We start from the raw sequence: 16,658 nt of genomic DNA on the forward strand, positions 1-16,658 counted from the left end.
CAAATATTTCGGGCTCCTCCTCCTCCTCCTCCTCCTCCTCACTGCCCCTCAACTTCCACACTCCAGAGGAGGAGAAAAAAACTTCAGTGTTATCCTGAGTTCGTGGACTAACTTCTGCCATACTAAAGTAAGTTGTGTTAACTTGTAGCGGTTAACTTACCTAACCGATGCATGCACTTTAGTGATACCCATCTGTTACCTGATAGTTTAACCTAACTTATCTCATCCTCATGTTTTGACTCTGTTGTTCGGACTGCTGCTGGCTAACTTGCTAACTTTAGCTTAGCTGAAGTTATCTGAGAAACAGGCGACCAAGAGCAGCGTGTGAGATTAAGGGAAGCTTTTTGTTAAAGAGGATCTAGGAAAAAGCTTGATTGTGATGGATAACGGTTCTTAACATGTTTGCTTTTCGCACAGTGGTGACAGAGGCTCGGTGAGCTAACTTCATCCTGCCAACATGGCCAAAATAAGTTTACTGTGTCAGGACCGTGGTGTTTAAAATGCTATATAACGTTATAACGGTGGCATTCAACTTTTTACGTGAACATAAGTAGTTTAAGTTAACCAGCTTTCCTGAAGAACAAGGATTTCAGTAACTTTGGGAGTTAGATAAACGGTATGTTGTCTCACGTTACTGTGTAGTAACAGTAACGTTATGGTTCAACTACTAATCCTACTACTATTCTTAATCATAATGTTATCTGTTGTTGATACCCTACGTCCATTTTTATTGACCTCAGTTAACCCTAACTTTGATGTTTTGTGTGTACCAAAGTTAGTGTCTGTGTTTAAAATCATCATACCATGTTCAAGACCTTCCCAATCAGAGCCTAGTTTGGATGCGGTGTCACAAAAGCAAATGGGCCCAAAACACACAACTAAAATGCATGTCTCGTATCTATTTGTCATTTTTTTCACTTGTTTTATATAGAGCAGCTTCAGAATGGGTTAGGTTTGCATTAACAATATTAATATGATAAATACTCACTGATATTTTATGGAGAAAAACACACTAACACACACACCCACACAGGCAACTTGCCTTAGAGCAAAATTATAACAGAATGAATGAATTAGGGATGTAGCATGTTGTACTTCGGTATTGATATATCCACTTTTCCCCCATCTAATTTAAGTGATCATTAAGTCTCTTCTCTTGTGGAATTAACTTCATATTATGCATGCATACTCCTATTGTGATGACCCACAAGCAGATGGAGACATGAAATACAGTACTTTTCAGTGTATGTAATGTATGTTCATTGTGCAAAATAAGCAAAAGCATGTTGGCCGATTCTGATAGTTCATTTTAAAGCCGATATTAGCCATTACCAATGGCGTGCCAATATTATTGTGCATCCCTAGAATGAATATATTATTTTTGTGTATGGAAATTTACCTGATCCATCACCAATGGGATTACTCAGACACATTAACTAATATCAAACCAAACATTCTGGTATGTTAATCCACCATCATCCAGCAGCACAATACATAAATATCATCCACACAAAAACACAAACATTATTGGGGAAAAAAGACATAAACCTCCCACAACCAATGCTTCGAGAGATACCTCACAAAAAACCAATAACAATAGAAAACACAAATGTAGCACCATGAGTACAAGACACAGTTCATAGAGCCAAACAAGACAAAATCTAGTTCATGAATCAGTGCTAAATACTATTTGATCCAGCTCACAGTAGTCTGCAGTCCAAACAAAACAGAGTTCAAGGGATCTGTCATCCCACACCCGAAAAAGATACCGGTACTCAGAGAATGCAAGAACCTTCTTTAAAAGGTATTCAACTACAGCTCCACCCTGTATAACTATTAAATGTAAATGAGGAATTTGAACTTTTTGGAGCAATTTTTGTGGTAATTTGATATAGATAGGGCAGTAGAGAATGACACGCATTTCATGCTTCACCTCATTTAGCTCACAATATTCACTTATGTATTATATTTAGTGGTAATATACCACATTTTAGCTTTTTTTGGTGATTATTTGTGTTTACAAGTGCTTACAATTAACAGCCTTAGTCTCAATAACTTGCTAGATATGTGCTGCTTGCTCTCTTGACAAAAATTGATGTCTACGTGTACAAGAAATTAGTTTGAGTTGCTAGGTCAGTTCATGGCATTATCATGTAATCAATCACACTCTCACTTAAAGCCATATTGCATCCTTCAGCCGAACAGCATGAGGTGTTGAAAAAACCCTTGGTGACAGATGGCCCAAAGATGATCCATACGTAGCAGAGGAATGCAGAAGAGCTCCAGCAGTGCATCAGAGATGTCTCCCAAAGTGCCCAGTGGCCAAAGCAGAGGGGAGTATTCTGCAGTGCAAGTTGCTGTTCGAGTGCGTCCCCTGCTGCCTAAAGAGCTTCTACACTGCCACGAGAGCTGTATCACCGTGGACTCTGAGCTGTGTCGTGTTACTCTGGGCCATGACCGACACTTTCATTGTGACTACCTATTTGAAGAAACTTGCTGTCAAGACGACGTTTACTCCGTGTCTGTTCAGCCACTTATAGATGCCTTCTTTCAAGGTTTCAATGCCACAGTCTTTGCCTATGGGCAGACAGGCTCAGGCAAGACTTACACCATTGGAGAGGCTAATATTTGTGAGTTATTTATTTTATCTTGTCCATCCATTGTCCACTTCATTTGTTTGTAGTTCATTTTATCCTGTAATTTAACATTGTTTTGCATAAGATGATTCAAAGAGAACAAGATCAGGTAGACAGTACAGCACACTTGGACTTTTCAAAGAAAGTACACACTGCTCTAATTAAGTTTACCATAACAAGCCAGTTGTGTGCAATTACATGTGGTTTAATTGTGTTTATAGGTTCCTTCAGAGATGAGGAGCAGGGTATCATCCCCAGGGCTGTTGCAGATATCTTCAAGCTGTTAGATGAAAATGACCTAACAGACTTCTCTGTCCGAGTCTCTTATCTGGAGGTCTACAAAGAGGACTTTAAGGACTTACTGGAGGTGGAGACAGCCAGCAAGGACATCCACATCCGGGAGGATAAAGGCAACATTGGTACGGAATAGTCTAATTGGTCTTTAATCATGTCTTTGTGGTTTTGCTATGAATTTGTATTAATCTGCATTTCATGTTTTTTTGTCTGTGTGACTTCATAGTTTTGTGTGGTGTAAAGGAGTGTGAAGTGGAGGGTCTTGATGAGGTGCTGAGTTTACTCGAGTCAGGAAACACAGCCAGGCACACTGGTGCAACCCAGATGAATCCAAACTCCAGCCGGTCACACACTATTTTTACCGTGTACATGGACCAGCGTCGGGGAAGCTCGCGCCTCTATGGGACTGCTACAAGCTCTGGACCACAGATGTTGTCTTCCAAGTTTCACTTTGTTGATCTTGCTGGGTCAGAGCGCATCTTAAGGACAGGGAACACTGGAGAGAGACTGAAAGAGAGTATTCAGATTAACAGTGGTCTTCTGGCTCTGGGAAATGTTATCGGGGCACTGGGGGACCCCAAGAGGAAAGGCTCTCACATACCATACAGAGATTCTAAAATCACAAGGTACATGTTTAATAATTTCATGCCCTGAGATACTTTATCATACTATTTTTACATAAATTGTTGTTCACTGTCTCTTTATAATCCTTCATTCACCCAGGATCCTAAAAGACTCTTTGGGAGGAAATTCCAAAACACTGATGATTGCCTGCATCAGTCCGTCTTCCTCAGACTTTGATGAAAGCCTGAATACACTAAACTACGCCACAAGAGCCAGAAACATTCAGAACAAAGCGACAGTCAACTGCAAGCGTGAGCCAGATCGCGTGGAGGGGTTGGAGCAACAGATCAAGGCCCTTCGCAGGGCCCTCGAAAATCGTCAGCGTTCAGAGACCCGCATCATTTCTCACGCTGACCCAAACAGGAGACCTCGACTTGGGGAGGGAGAGATTAGCAGACTGCAAGCTCAGAGCGCCCACTACAGGACGTGCACAGACACTGCTTATAGGTTAAAGCACATTGATTAATTGAGTTTAATTTAGTCTGCATCAGTTTTTTTGTCATCATAAAGCTTTGTTGTGTGTGAGATGTGTGTTTTGCTTTATTTTAGTACATTATGGTTTAAGAGGTATAAGTGCTTCCTTTATTTAAGTTCTTTTTCATTAATATATCACAGGTTGCTGCAGGAGCTGCAGAATGAAGGGGCTCTGACTTCAGAACAGAGTCTGAGAGTGAAGGAGTGGCTGTGCTCAGTGGAGGAGGAGCGGAGTGGACTGACCACTGCCTCAGGACCAGACAGCGGCATCGAGAACAGCTCCACTGAAGACAATGTCGCGTTAAGGAGAGGAAGGCCGTCTGTGAGGAACCAGGTTTGTCTCTCAATCTCCTGAGGAAATATTTAAAGCTCCCCTGCAATGAGGTTTTTAACCTTGTTCACATATCCATATGGTGTTTTTATAAGATATATCATGAGCAAAAGAAGCAGTCAACATCACAGCTGAGCGTTTTTGCCTTTGAACTGCAGTGTATCAACGACACTGTTAATGACTCAGAAACACGGATTCAGAAAGCCAGGGTCTACTATCCTGTGGCCTAACATGCCATAATGGGGCCAAAATTAACGCGTCCACCTGCTTGTTGTATTTCCATCACTGTCGATCTGAGCCAATCAAAGCCAGATTTTTCCTGAGAGTGAATGCCCATTGTAATCTTTCCCATTAAATACAAAAGCTAGATGTTTGTGGGTTTTTTGTCCAGTGGAAAAGGGGCTAAAGGTGAGCAGGTATGCTATCAGAGTAGCAGATGGAGATAGAGGTGGGGTTCAATGTGCATATGCATAGATCAGTGCATACTAATAGAGCAAAGGTGTAGAGTTACAGTTTTTTTTTGTCATGGTAAATACTTCTAAATATGTCATTTTGATGAATAGAGATACCTTTTAGGGCATCAGTGCCATGAGAACTTAAATGTTTCAGTCAGAACTTTGAGTTATCAGCACTGATAAGTGTATTAATTTGTTATAAATCATATTACCCAGGATCCAGAGGCGGAGGAGAGGTGGAGCCATGAGCATGAAAGCGAGAAAGATGGAGAGAAAGAGGATAGTATTGTCCTGCTTCAAGCTGAGATCCAGCGGCTGGAGAGAGAGAACACAGACTTTTTAGCAGCTCTGGAGGATGCTATGGAGCAGTACAAGCAGCAGGTGAGATGCAGTCAAATATTGTTTTTTCGTTAGTGGAGTGTTTTACAGTTTGTCATGGCATGCCACATTCATCTTTATGTAACATGTGCAGTCACTGCAGGGTTAAACAGCTGTCCTGCAGTACTATGGACCAACTTGTGAGCAGGGTGATGATCCCCACCCAAGCTGTGTCACCATTATAACAAACTGATTTTCTACATGTTTGTTTCTTGCCTTCGCTGACATGTTATTTATTTGATTGCTTTCCTCATGTCTCAGAGTGATAAGCTGCAGGAGCAACAGGACTTGATAGCAGAGCTGCAGTGTCTGCTGTCCACCCCGGGACTGATGGGCCTGGGCCTTAACTTGAGACCGCGGCCACACACAGCCCCTATGGGCTCCATGCAGCACAGCCAGAATGGGAGCACATACAGACAGGTAACCAACCAGCAGAGCTAGTGTTTCAGCCTGTGGTGCTGTGTGGGTTTAGAAGTTTAAAAAAGGTTAAGAAATGGAAGGTCATATTCTTTAGTGGGATGGGCGATGTAGAGTCCCACATCATAAAAAACTCCCACATGCTGGCAAAGAACTAGAAAATCTCCTCAAGATGTGCCATTTATTTGAGCTTGTTTATACTATCATGTCAATCAGGTCCACGTTTATTTTTACGCAGTACCAGAATATGTTGTAGCATACTTGTTTTTTGATCTGGGGGTGTATGTGTGTGTGTGTGTTTGTGTTTGGTTGCAGGTCAGTCCAGTAGGCCACGTTGGCAATGGGCCCTGTGGTGATCAGGATAGTAGCCTCTATGAGGAGCAGGAGATCCCAGGAGGAGCAGACATGCAGGACACAGAAGAAGAGGGCAGTCATTTCAACCTCAGCCACGAGAGACGCAAGTATGTTGTGTTTATAAAGATGAGCTTGCAGCACTGGGCACATGTGCAAATGTTATGTGTGAAATGAACTGTATATGATGTAATGTTTGTGATTTTGCCAGAAATGTGAACCTTACTTGGACCAAGAGGGACATGCTGGCAGGAGGACTAGCAGTTGGTGGTAAAGGTCTCATATCTCTGCCTGAGCCAGACCAGCACCCCTGTTTAGCCAGAAAAGCATGTGAGTCTAACAACCTCAGATTCCCTTATCCAATTGGTGATTTTATTGACATGTTCACACATTGATAAACTTCAACACACAGGAAAGTGATATGCAATCAAAGGCCATGATGTCTTTCTAAACAATTTGCATGCTTAAAATTTGGCTCCGCTGATGTTTCGGTGTGCAATTTTTGTTGGACTGAGCGTGTCCATTTCCAGGTTTGAGAGATCCTGGATTTTTTTTTTTTCACAGAAAGATCCTAAAGTAAAATTCTGAGACACCAGCCGCACACAGGATGATGATTAATACAGCCTTTTATTGTGTTTTGGTTCCTTTTGTACTTAGATGTTACATGTTAGAGTCTGGGTAACCTCAGGCTTTTAAAATCTATTCAGTGTGCTTTTGTTTCCTGGTTTTAGTCTCTATTCTGTTCCAAGGTTCATATTACATCCAATTAATGGCCATATGCAGGGTGCACTTGCCTCAAAGCTCTGTTCCGACCTTCATAATACCACCCTGCTGACCTTCTTTGTATTCTCTCAAATCTCTGTGTAGCCAACTCCAGCACCGGGGAGACGTCAGTGCGTGAAAGTCTGAAAGGTTTTGAAGCCGTTTCGGAGTTGGGGCTTCTTCAGGCACAGCAGAAGATCAGGGAGCTGTCTGTCACCATCCGTATGAAGGAAGAACTCATCAAGGAGCTGGTCAAAACAGGTAGGAGCTTCGATCTCATTGCCATTTCTTTGCTGCATTGTTTCCAAATAGAGATTTACTTCTGTGTTTTTAACCATTGATTGTTGGTGTTTAGGTAAAGATGCACAGGCCCTGAACAGGCAGTACAGCCACAAGATCACAGCTCTGGAGAGCGATGCTTTGCAGGCTCGACAGGAACTGCAGGAGGCCCAGAGGCAGCTGCAGGATCTAGAGAGACAGGAGAGAGAGATCAGCACGATGGACAAGACCAGAGCACAGGAGTGTCGCAGGAAGATAGCTGCCGCCCAGAGCAAAGTTCAGGTTTGGCTGCCACACTTCTGGATTTGGTGATGCTGATTTGTGTGATATCTGAAAGAATATATTTGTGCTGCTGAGATACTATTTTTAACCCATGCACAAAACACTACTATTCCTCTTTAATATTTTTACACTGGAGGCCTGTGTATAGCAAAATGTGTATGGTTTCATATTCTCAGGTTCTCAGCCAGCGTCAGAGGGATACTGCTCGTCTCGCTAATCTTCCTGCTCAGAGCGAACGTCGGGTGTTGGAGCTGGAGCGAAGTGTCCAAAGTATGAGGCAGCAACAGGAGCAGCTGCAAAGGCGGCTGCGCCAGGAGAGTCAGCAGAAACGACGTCTGGAGAGTGAGATGCAGCGGAGAACTCACAGAGTCAAGGTACCTCAGGCCAATACAGCAGAGTGGCAGCTATATGTTTGAATATAACTGTATTTTCAACCACAGAATTATTTACTTTGTTTATTACTATTGAAGGATTGTTTATAAAATGGTGTTACTTACAATAGAGCATTACACTTTGTTGCGTAAATTTTTATGGATTGACAGTTATGATTTCTTTACTTTTAGAGTTTTACTGAGTTAATACCAATGTCAGATCTAAACTTCATGTAAATAGCTGTATTGTAAATATGTGTAAATACTAAAAATATTTTTTTATGTGTTTAGTTTAGTTTAGTTTATTAGTTTATAGTATTGTGGACAATCCCAATTAACTGACTGTAGAAATAACAGTAAAAAGGGCAGCAGTATTAAACAATAAGGTGTTTAATACTCATTTCCCCCACTGTATGTTGCAAAGGAGTTGCAAGTCATTGAATTCTGTTTTTACATACATTTTACACTATGTCCCAACTTTATTGGAGCTGGAGTTGTAAATCTCTAAGGCAGAGATTTTAGTTTTGTTCAATAAAAGTCCTGTAATTGATCTTTGTCTTCTTTTCTTCCACCCCTCTACCCCCTCTGTAGGAACTGGAGATAAAGAACGAGCAGCAGCAAAAGATCTTGAGAATAAAGACAGAGGAGATCGCTGCCTTCCAGAGGCAGAGACGCAGCGGCAGTAACGGCTCTGTCATCTCATTGGAAGAACAACAGGTGGGAGGACAGGAAACTTAAAGGGATAGTGCACCCAAAAATGAAAATTCAGCCATTATCTACTCACCCATATGCCGACGGAGGCCCTGGTGAAGTTTTAGAGTCCTCACATCCCTTGCGGAGATCGGCGAGTGTAGCGGCTAGCACACCTAATGGTAGACGGCGCCCCAGACTAACGTCCAAGAAGACAAAATTGAATCCACAGAGTACCTCCATGTTGCTCATCCATAGTGATCCAAGTGTGCTGCAGCCGCAACATAAAAAGTTGTTCCGAAAAACGTCATATGAACTCTGTTTTTAGCCTCACTGTAGCCTGTAGCTCTGACTGCTTCTCTGTGCTCCGCGCTCACGTGTGTGCGCCTGCGCGAGACCAGCGAAAACATGAGCTTTGCTTACCTGTGTTTACATTACGTGACACGTGCACCGCAGGGAGAGTCAACGGTAACCACAGTAGCTAAAAGATAATTTACACTACGGTCTTTTAGCAAAGGATAGCCCAACATGTCTGAAGACTTTGAAATTGAGGAGGAACAGCATTTCTTTGTTGAGCCATATTTGTTTGAGCCCGAGTATATGGACGGAACTCAGGCTACTGGACGAAACAGCCGCCGCAGCTCACGAGTCTCAGCCAGCCGCAGAATACCGGAGTCGAGCACTGGAAACCTGGTGGTGTAGTTGTTTCAAATGCAAAGCAATGCCAGCGGATGAGGAAAGTCTTTGCTGCTCAGACTGGGAATTGGCGATGCCTGCACTTGAGAATCTGGACATCAGTACTGACGAGACTGCTGCTCTTCAGAGATCACCGATCACCCTGAGTGCGCGCACATGTGAGTGCGGAGCACAGAGAAGCAGACAGAACTACAGGCTACAGTGAGGCTAAAAACAGGGTTCATATGACGTTTTTCGAAACAACTTTTTATGTCGGGGCCTCAGGACACTTGGATCACTATGGATGAGCAGTATGGAGGTACTCTGTGGATTCAATTTTGTGTTGTTGGACGTTAGTCTGGGGCACCGTCTACCATCAGATATGCTAGCCGCTCCACCCGCCGATCTCCGCAAGGGATGTGAGGACTCTAAAACTTCACCAGGGCCTCCGTCGACATATGGGTGAGTAGATAATGGTTGAATTTTCATTTTTGGGTGCACTATCCCTTTAAGGAGAAAATGTTTCTAATAGCTTTGAATTCATACAAAACAAACTGCTCTTAAAACCCCCAGAAAAAAATTTGTCACACAGCGGTTTGATTTTTAAGAATGTGTCATTTTGGTGAAGAATGTTGCTTGTGAGTTTTCCCTGCAGCTTCAGTTTGTGTGTCTGTGTCTCTATTTCTGCATGATCTGTGGGCTTTTGTGTCCTGACTCCCTGTGAGTAGAAGATAGAGGAACAAAAACGCTGGCTGGATGAGGAAATGGAGCGGGTACTGGAACAGAGGAGAGGACTGGAAGACCTGGAAGGAGAGCTCACTAAACGAGAGCAAATCCTGGCCAAAAAAGAAGCCCTGCTACAGGAGCGAAGCGGACTGGAGACCAAGAGGCTCCGCTCCAGTCAGGTATTTAACAACCACAAACAGCTCCATTCAGTGACACAGAGAACTGGTAAAAGCTTAACATTTTTATTCATCTTCCCTCTAGGCCCTGAGTAAAGACCTGGTGACACTAACAGGGCGTATTGAGTCACTTGAGCGAGAGCTGAGTGAGAGGAATGGTCTTCTTCGCAGCAGCAGTGCTCAAGACTCTCAACAGATTCGCCAAGAGATCTCCAACCTGCGTCAAGAGAAGGATTCACTACTTAAACAGAGAGTGGAGCTGGACGATAAGCTGCGGCAGGGTAGCCTGCTCTCACCTGAGGTCAGATATCACTCTGGGGTTAAAACAGCAACAGAAAAAAGACACTTTGTGTCCTCTGAACAATGGATAGGATGTTTTTGTGTTTTCATAGCACTGATACCTGAACATATTTTTAAATGCGTAATTGCTGTGCACATTAAGTACTTAACATGGCAGTAAAAGAAACTGACTAGAAAACGTGTGACAAGCAGTAACATCCTCACTGCAAGCTGTGATATTACCTGTGTGTGTGTTGATGTTCACATTCTTATTAAGTCCATCTGTTTCCTCTGATGGTTGCAGGAGGAGCGAACACTTTTCCAGTTGGACGAGGCGATCGAGGCTCTGGATGCAGCTATTGAATACAAGAATGAGGCCATCACTCAGAGACAGAGACAGCTCAGGGCTTCTGCCAGTATGCTCTCCCAGTGGGAGATGAACCTTATGGCCAAACTTAGTTACCTGTCTGCCTCTGAGACCAGAGCGCTGCTGTGCAAGTACTTTGACAAGGTCTGTGCAAGATTCAGCTTGTTTTTACTATGTCCTTACTTACAAAATGCCACATCTACAATTTTTAGAGAAGCTGGCTAGTTGGTTACACTAATATCATTTAAACATCAATAACATTTAACGACTATTAGTAGTGGTAGCACTTGCACACTCATTCACAAGAAAATTGAACAGTGTCAGACCACGCAGGGTGAGACTCTTTATGTGTAAACTCCTCTGTATGTACGCTGAAGAGTGTTGATGCTTCCTGTAGGTGGTGTCTCTGCGTGAGGAGGAGCGTAAGCTACAGCTCGCCCTGGCTGAGCTGGAAATGCAGCTGGATGAGCAGCAGAAGCTGGTGCAGTGGTTGGAGAATGCCCTTGATCGCACACAACTGGACACAGATCGCCGGCTCACACAACAGCAGAAGGAACATGAGAGGAGTGTGCAGCTCTTACTGCAGCAGTGTCGAGGTGCAAATCACATGGACTTATTTACAGAAAAAAAATCTCTCACTTATAAAAGGTCTAATGCATGTGTTTATGTACTTGCAGCACTCAAAATATAATATAAATTCCTCACTCTTTGATCAATACTGGATATATTTTAGGTTTACTGGTGCTGAAAGTGAAGTTATATATCATTAGTTGTTATATGCAGCACATTTACACGTCATGTTTTTTATTAGATTATTTCTGTCGTCATCCTATAAAACAGATAATATTTGCCTACCCTCATGCATGTGTCCTCTCGTCCCCACAGAGCAAATGGACGAGGGCCTGGCAGGAAGGCAGCGGCAGTATGAAGGATGGATTCATAACCTCAGCAAGGAGCTGAACCACTACAAGGCAGCAAATCTGGAGCTAAGCAACAAACTGAGGGAGCTCTGTGGCTCAGTCAGCCAGCCAAAGGAGTATGCAAAAGGTAGAAGTAATGATTTGAGAAGTATTTTTAGATCAAAACTTTTGTTGCTTTCAATATTTGTGATGATCATAATCATTGTGTTTACATCTTGCAGTGAGATGGCTTCAGATATCTGTGCTACTAAGCCATACTTTGTTTCTTGGTATTAAAAACATGACTAAGGTGCAAATACCCTTCCACACATCCTCAGGCAAATCACCTTCTAAAATTATTACTGTCTCTCAGATCACTATATAGATTATCAGTAACTAGTCCATCTCCATCTTCTCTCCATTTTTCTGCCCCTCCGTCACTAGCTCAGTTATGGCCTGCTGCTGGGAGAAATTTAGGTAACCACAGCATGTTAGGGCTGCAGCCACTAGTTATTTTCATCATGCATTATTCTGTCCCTCAATTTCTCAATTAATCTGAGTCGTTTGATGCATAAAATGGCAGAGAAAGTATACAAGCCTGCATTTGCACGAGCTGTAAACACATTCGCCCATGCATCTTGTTCATGCATACACACTCTAACACATGCAACCTCACAAACACTGGTGACCAGTCTAATCAGGACTGGGCAATATATTGATATTATATTGATATTGTGATGTGAGAGTAGATATCGTCTTAGATTTTTGTTATCGTAATAATATAAGTGTGGTCTTGTCTTGGCTTTTAAGGCTGCATTATGGTAAAGTGATGTAAATTTCTGAACTTAACAGACTGCTCTATTTGTTCTATCATTTGCCTTTACCTACTGAGTCATTATATCCACATTACTAATGATTATTTATCAAAATCTCATTGTGAAAATATTTTGTGAAAGCACCTATAGTCAACCCTACAATATCGTTGCAATATCCATATCGAGGTATTTGGTCTAAAATATTGCCCATCACAATTTCCCAAGGCCCAAGGGGACATTGTTTTGTCTGATAAAGACTTGAAGGTTCAAAGATATTAAGTTTACAATCACAGAAGACTTGGAAATATAAAAATATGTCTCAAAACGATCAGAGTTTCAACTGCAGGAACAAACACTAAGTCCATTTTCAGTTCCTGGGCAATCAATCATTTCCAAACTTCCAAACTCTGCAACATCTTTTCAAAATATCACAGTCACATAACACAACAGTGCATTACAAACAACATTATGATGAGCCTCTTGTCATGTACAAATATGACATCACAAACACAGGCAGTTTTACTGCCAGAATTTTTAGTTTCTTATTAGTTCAAAAAATCTGTTAATTTTCAGTTTAGCAGTGCTGAAAGAAGTATTCAGATATTTTACTTAAGTAAAAGCCACACTGTACTATACTGTAAAAGCACTCTGTTAACAGTATTCAACAATTTATGTAAGTGAAAGTGGAAAATATTAGTTACAAAAACTACCTGAAGTATCAAAAGTAAAAGTGCATATTAGGCAGCAGAGTGGCCCCTGTCATTGTAATGCCACTGTATCATACACTATATTAGCTGGTTATTATCACTGTTGCATTACCATTAATACTGTTAAAAAATAAACTCGCAGATTTTCTGTGTAAAATTTTAATCTGAAACATAATTAAAGCTATCAGATAGTTGTATTGAAATATAGAATAAAATTTCCCTCTGAAAAAAAGTACTTAAGTACAGTGCCCAAGTAAATGTACTTGATTACTTTACACCACCACTGTTTAGTAGTATTTTTATGTGCTGTGGTTCATGCCTGAATGCTACAATTTTATTCACACATGGGATCATCTGACATCCTATTTCTTTGATCATATATTTTGCCCACAGATCTTTATCTTGACATATGTTTTGATATTCACTCAGCTCAGAGTAGTGGCACTCATGTCTGTTTGGTAATAATCACTGTTCAGTATAATGTTTTCCAGCAGCTCTAACTGTCATTTTGACATGTTGTCTGTCAGCTGTGGCATCTGATGGTAAGCATGGCAGCATGGAGAAGCTGACCCGCTGCCGTGAGGACAGCCCAGGAGGCAGAGCGATGGGCCAGTCTGACAAACCACACAGGTCCAGGGAGGAAATGCGCGAGCTGGTGAACACCCCTCTCCCATCCACATGGAGGCGCTCCTCTCTCCCCACAGAGGAGCCTGCTGCCATGGAGGAGTTGTGGCTTCGAGCGGGTGGGGATGTTCCTGTTAACCGTGTAGTTCAAACTGGTATGGGGTCCTGTTTCGGGCCGACGTCCCTCCCTGTGGTGAAGTCTCGCAGAGAGTCCCGCAGATCCAGCCTCAACATCGGACCACTGACTTCAAATAATGCATTAATTGACGTGCGGAAGAATCCTGTCTGAAAATAAATGTATAGTGCTACTTAAAATCATTCACATAGATTTTTGTTCTGTGGTTTCTGACATATTTTGGCGCATTACCTGTCTTTTGTTTTTGTATTTCAATTTTTGTACTTGTACATAAAGACATCCACTGATTTTTATATGAAGCACTTTCACTAAGGCAAAGTTCATGTGTCATGTGTTAGATAAATCATTTGCATCATTACAAAATGGTGCTCTCTAATCATGTAGTCTCGTTACCTTCTACAGTATTTTATATTAAAATGTTTTTGCCTCTCACACTCCTCTGGCTCATGGTTTTTTTTTCTATCATGAAGCTCTAAATTTCTTCCACCACTTGACATGCAAGAAATGATTTTTGCCTTTTGATCTGTAATTCTTTTTAAATCGATGGTCAAGCTGGATGTTATCACAGTAGGTGTAGATGGGGCATGAAAGCTGCTGTGAAATGTAGATTAGTGTAGGCGTGGTGTGGGTTTAAGTGCAGCTGTGATCAGTAGGGCAGGGTTGTGTCTGGGAGGCCACAACTGACTGCTGAGTCTTTTTCTAGAAGGGAATTCAGTGGTAGATAAAAAAAAAATGAAAGTGAAAGCTAACATTGTTCTTATGTCAAGCATGCAACCTTTTTAATCTGTGAAGATGATCAGTAATACTACCTGGCATATTGGAAACATGCATCTGTTCTTAATCTTGAATTAAGACTTAAAGCCAACATCTCATCCAATTGAATGACAGCAGATAAAAACCCTAGACAGCAACACTTGGCCCTTGACCCTGGTCTTAGCCTTATGATTAGATTCAGTGTGACATTTACTTACAGAGAGTATCATCACTAGAGTCCAAGCACCAAAGTGGCAGAACCCTATTGAGTTTGTGCTGGTTTGTTATTATATGTCGTCTTGTGCTGTGGCCTCAATTGCTGTGGGCTAGCATGAGCTACAAGCATCAAACTTGGCCTAATAACTGGAAGTGATGTACAAGTGCTCCTAAGAAATATGACCCCAGATTAAACTCAGTGGAGTCATCTTGCACTCAGTCCTGAATACCCACCAAGTTTCGGTCACATCTGATGAAGGGGAGCAAAAGGCTGGACTTAAAATGTCCAGTTATCAAAATGCCGCATATATTTTAATGGTGAAAGAAATGTGTAATTGGCCTGACTCCTTTGGATGAAATGAAACCAGCTGAAGTGACTTTACTCAGCTCTGTGAAGCCTGAACCTGCACACTGCTGCTTGTGGCTTTGATTTTGGCATTTGAGCTCCTTCCTTCTGGTGGCCGTAAATGGTTTGAACCTGCGGTTGCTGCTTGTAGCTGTATTTATCATTATGATTATCATCTTCATCATTGTTATGTCCATCCGTAAGCATCCATAAATTCACTTAGAAATCACTGAAAAAGAAACTCCATGTCACTACAGAACTTAATGGAGAATCATTGCTTTTTTATATTATCTTTAGTGTCAAAGTAATCTAGTGAACTGTGTCTGTATGTCAGAGTACATTGGAAAAATTAACTGCTGATATTAATTCGACATTTACCGGTGTCAGTTTATTAAAATGTAAACAAAACAAAATCATCAAAATTTTGGCCTACAACTAATTCCTGTAATTCCATTTCCTGTTTACATCCCCCAAAGCCCCTAAATTATAGGAACTGTAATTCCAGGATGTTTATCCCCCCAAGAGAGATGAGACAAGCTTTTTGATCTGCATTTACATGAAGCCTTATTGGCCTTATCAAAAAATAATCCTGTTTCTTTATTCAGTGAAAAAGAAGTCAGTGTATCTGGCCTGTTTCATTCAAGTGGAAGACAAATCAGTCAGGATAAGACATGATATTTCAACTGGTCATCTCCCCACAGTGGGAGTGTGGACACCATCTGAGCAGCAGAGGGCAGTTTTTCCTCAGTGTTTCGCTAGAGTCTGTAATGCTTCCCTACAAATCTCCACGAGGGGCAAGCAACAGTTTTTTGTTGCACTGAAAGGATTTTCTGCCCCTCTAATTTAAAAACAAACCAGATTAAGAGGAAAGTCAAGTGTCACTGCTGGTTTTGGTAAACAAGTGAGAACTATTAATTTATTTAATAATTTATTGGACGGACCTCAATGGTTACCACAGACAGGAAAAGTAATCACACAATTATTGCAATAAATAAATGTAATAATGGTCTACTAATAAATGCAATATGAGTAAATCACATCATTCTAGCTCCAAAACAATCTGGATGCTGGAGGTCAGAGGGCACGGGGGAGAGTGGACTGGAAGATAGACGAGGCCCAAATAATTTTTAAAAAAGGGAGCAGCACTGAGTTCTGTGACAGAGATGATCCAGCTCATCTGACAGGGGAGGGCTGGTTTCAGGACTCTGAACACAGAGGAGGTGAGTACAGTGTATGTTAGGATATTCTTATTTTATAGTTGCTTTGTGTTCATTGTCATAGAAAAATAAACAACTGCTGCTTAATTCACTCAAATAAATGTAGATTGTTCTGTGCTACACTTTTCTATACTGTAAAGATGCTTTTAACCAGCTCAGTCACCAAAAGAAAATGATGGCATGGTTAAATTTGTATGTTTCATATGTATCATAGCAACATTTCTAAAGAGACATGGTATATGAGCTAACTGTGTCATCAGGATGAGATTGTGGGTGGTGGTAGACCTTGGCAAGACACATGCCAAGCTTTAGACCACTGCAGAGCACTCCTTAAGACCAACAAACACCAAAATAGGTTGTTTTCAGTGAGTCATCGCT

At 41.7% G+C, this 16,658-nt stretch overlaps 1 protein-coding gene across 3 annotated transcripts; it reads left to right on the top strand.

The window, feature by feature from the left end:
* On the top strand, window positions 1-14,169 carry kif7 (kinesin family member 7). Of its 3 annotated transcripts, none has more exons than XM_049593172.1 (20): window positions 1-127; window positions 2,198-2,630; window positions 2,858-3,055; window positions 3,157-3,556; window positions 3,654-4,001; window positions 4,170-4,362; window positions 5,031-5,195; window positions 5,454-5,612; window positions 5,925-6,070; window positions 6,172-6,290; window positions 6,828-6,983; window positions 7,078-7,283; window positions 7,460-7,657; window positions 8,246-8,371; window positions 9,748-9,924; window positions 10,007-10,222; window positions 10,505-10,711; window positions 10,965-11,163; window positions 11,453-11,614; window positions 13,516-14,169. In XM_049593172.1, exons 2-20 carry the CDS (start codon window positions 2,270-2,272, stop codon window positions 13,899-13,901), a joined length of 4,122 nt encoding a protein of 1,373 aa, XP_049449129.1. In that variant the 5' UTR covers window positions 1-127; window positions 2,198-2,269; the 3' UTR covers window positions 13,902-14,169. The 3 variants fall into 3 exon arrangements, with proteins under 3 accessions (XP_049449129.1, XP_049449138.1, XP_049449146.1); XM_049593181.1 differs by having other exon boundaries at window positions 48-127; window positions 2,180-2,630; XM_049593189.1 differs by lacking the exon at window positions 2,198-2,630 and having other exon boundaries at window positions 59-127.
* Window positions 14,170-16,658: the final 2,489 nt, after the last annotated feature.

This window comes from Epinephelus fuscoguttatus, linkage group LG2 (genome assembly GCF_011397635.1).
Source record: "Epinephelus fuscoguttatus linkage group LG2, E.fuscoguttatus.final_Chr_v1".
NCBI classification, from domain to species: Eukaryota; Metazoa; Chordata; class Actinopteri; order Perciformes; family Serranidae; genus Epinephelus; species Epinephelus fuscoguttatus.

Bases quoted from the DNA above. Each gene is read 5' to 3' on its own strand.
- kif7 (XM_049593172.1), top strand. From the start codon at position 2,270: ATGCAGAAGAGCTCCAGCAGTGCATCAGAGATGTCTCCCAAAGTGCCC. The intron at 4,363-5,030 runs GTTTGTCTCTCA...CATATTACCCAG, and splicing joins GGCCGTCTGTGAGGAACCAG to GATCCAGAGGCGGAGGAGAG. The intron at 5,196-5,453 runs GTGAGATGCAGT...CTCATGTCTCAG, and splicing joins TGGAGCAGTACAAGCAGCAG to AGTGATAAGCTGCAGGAGCA.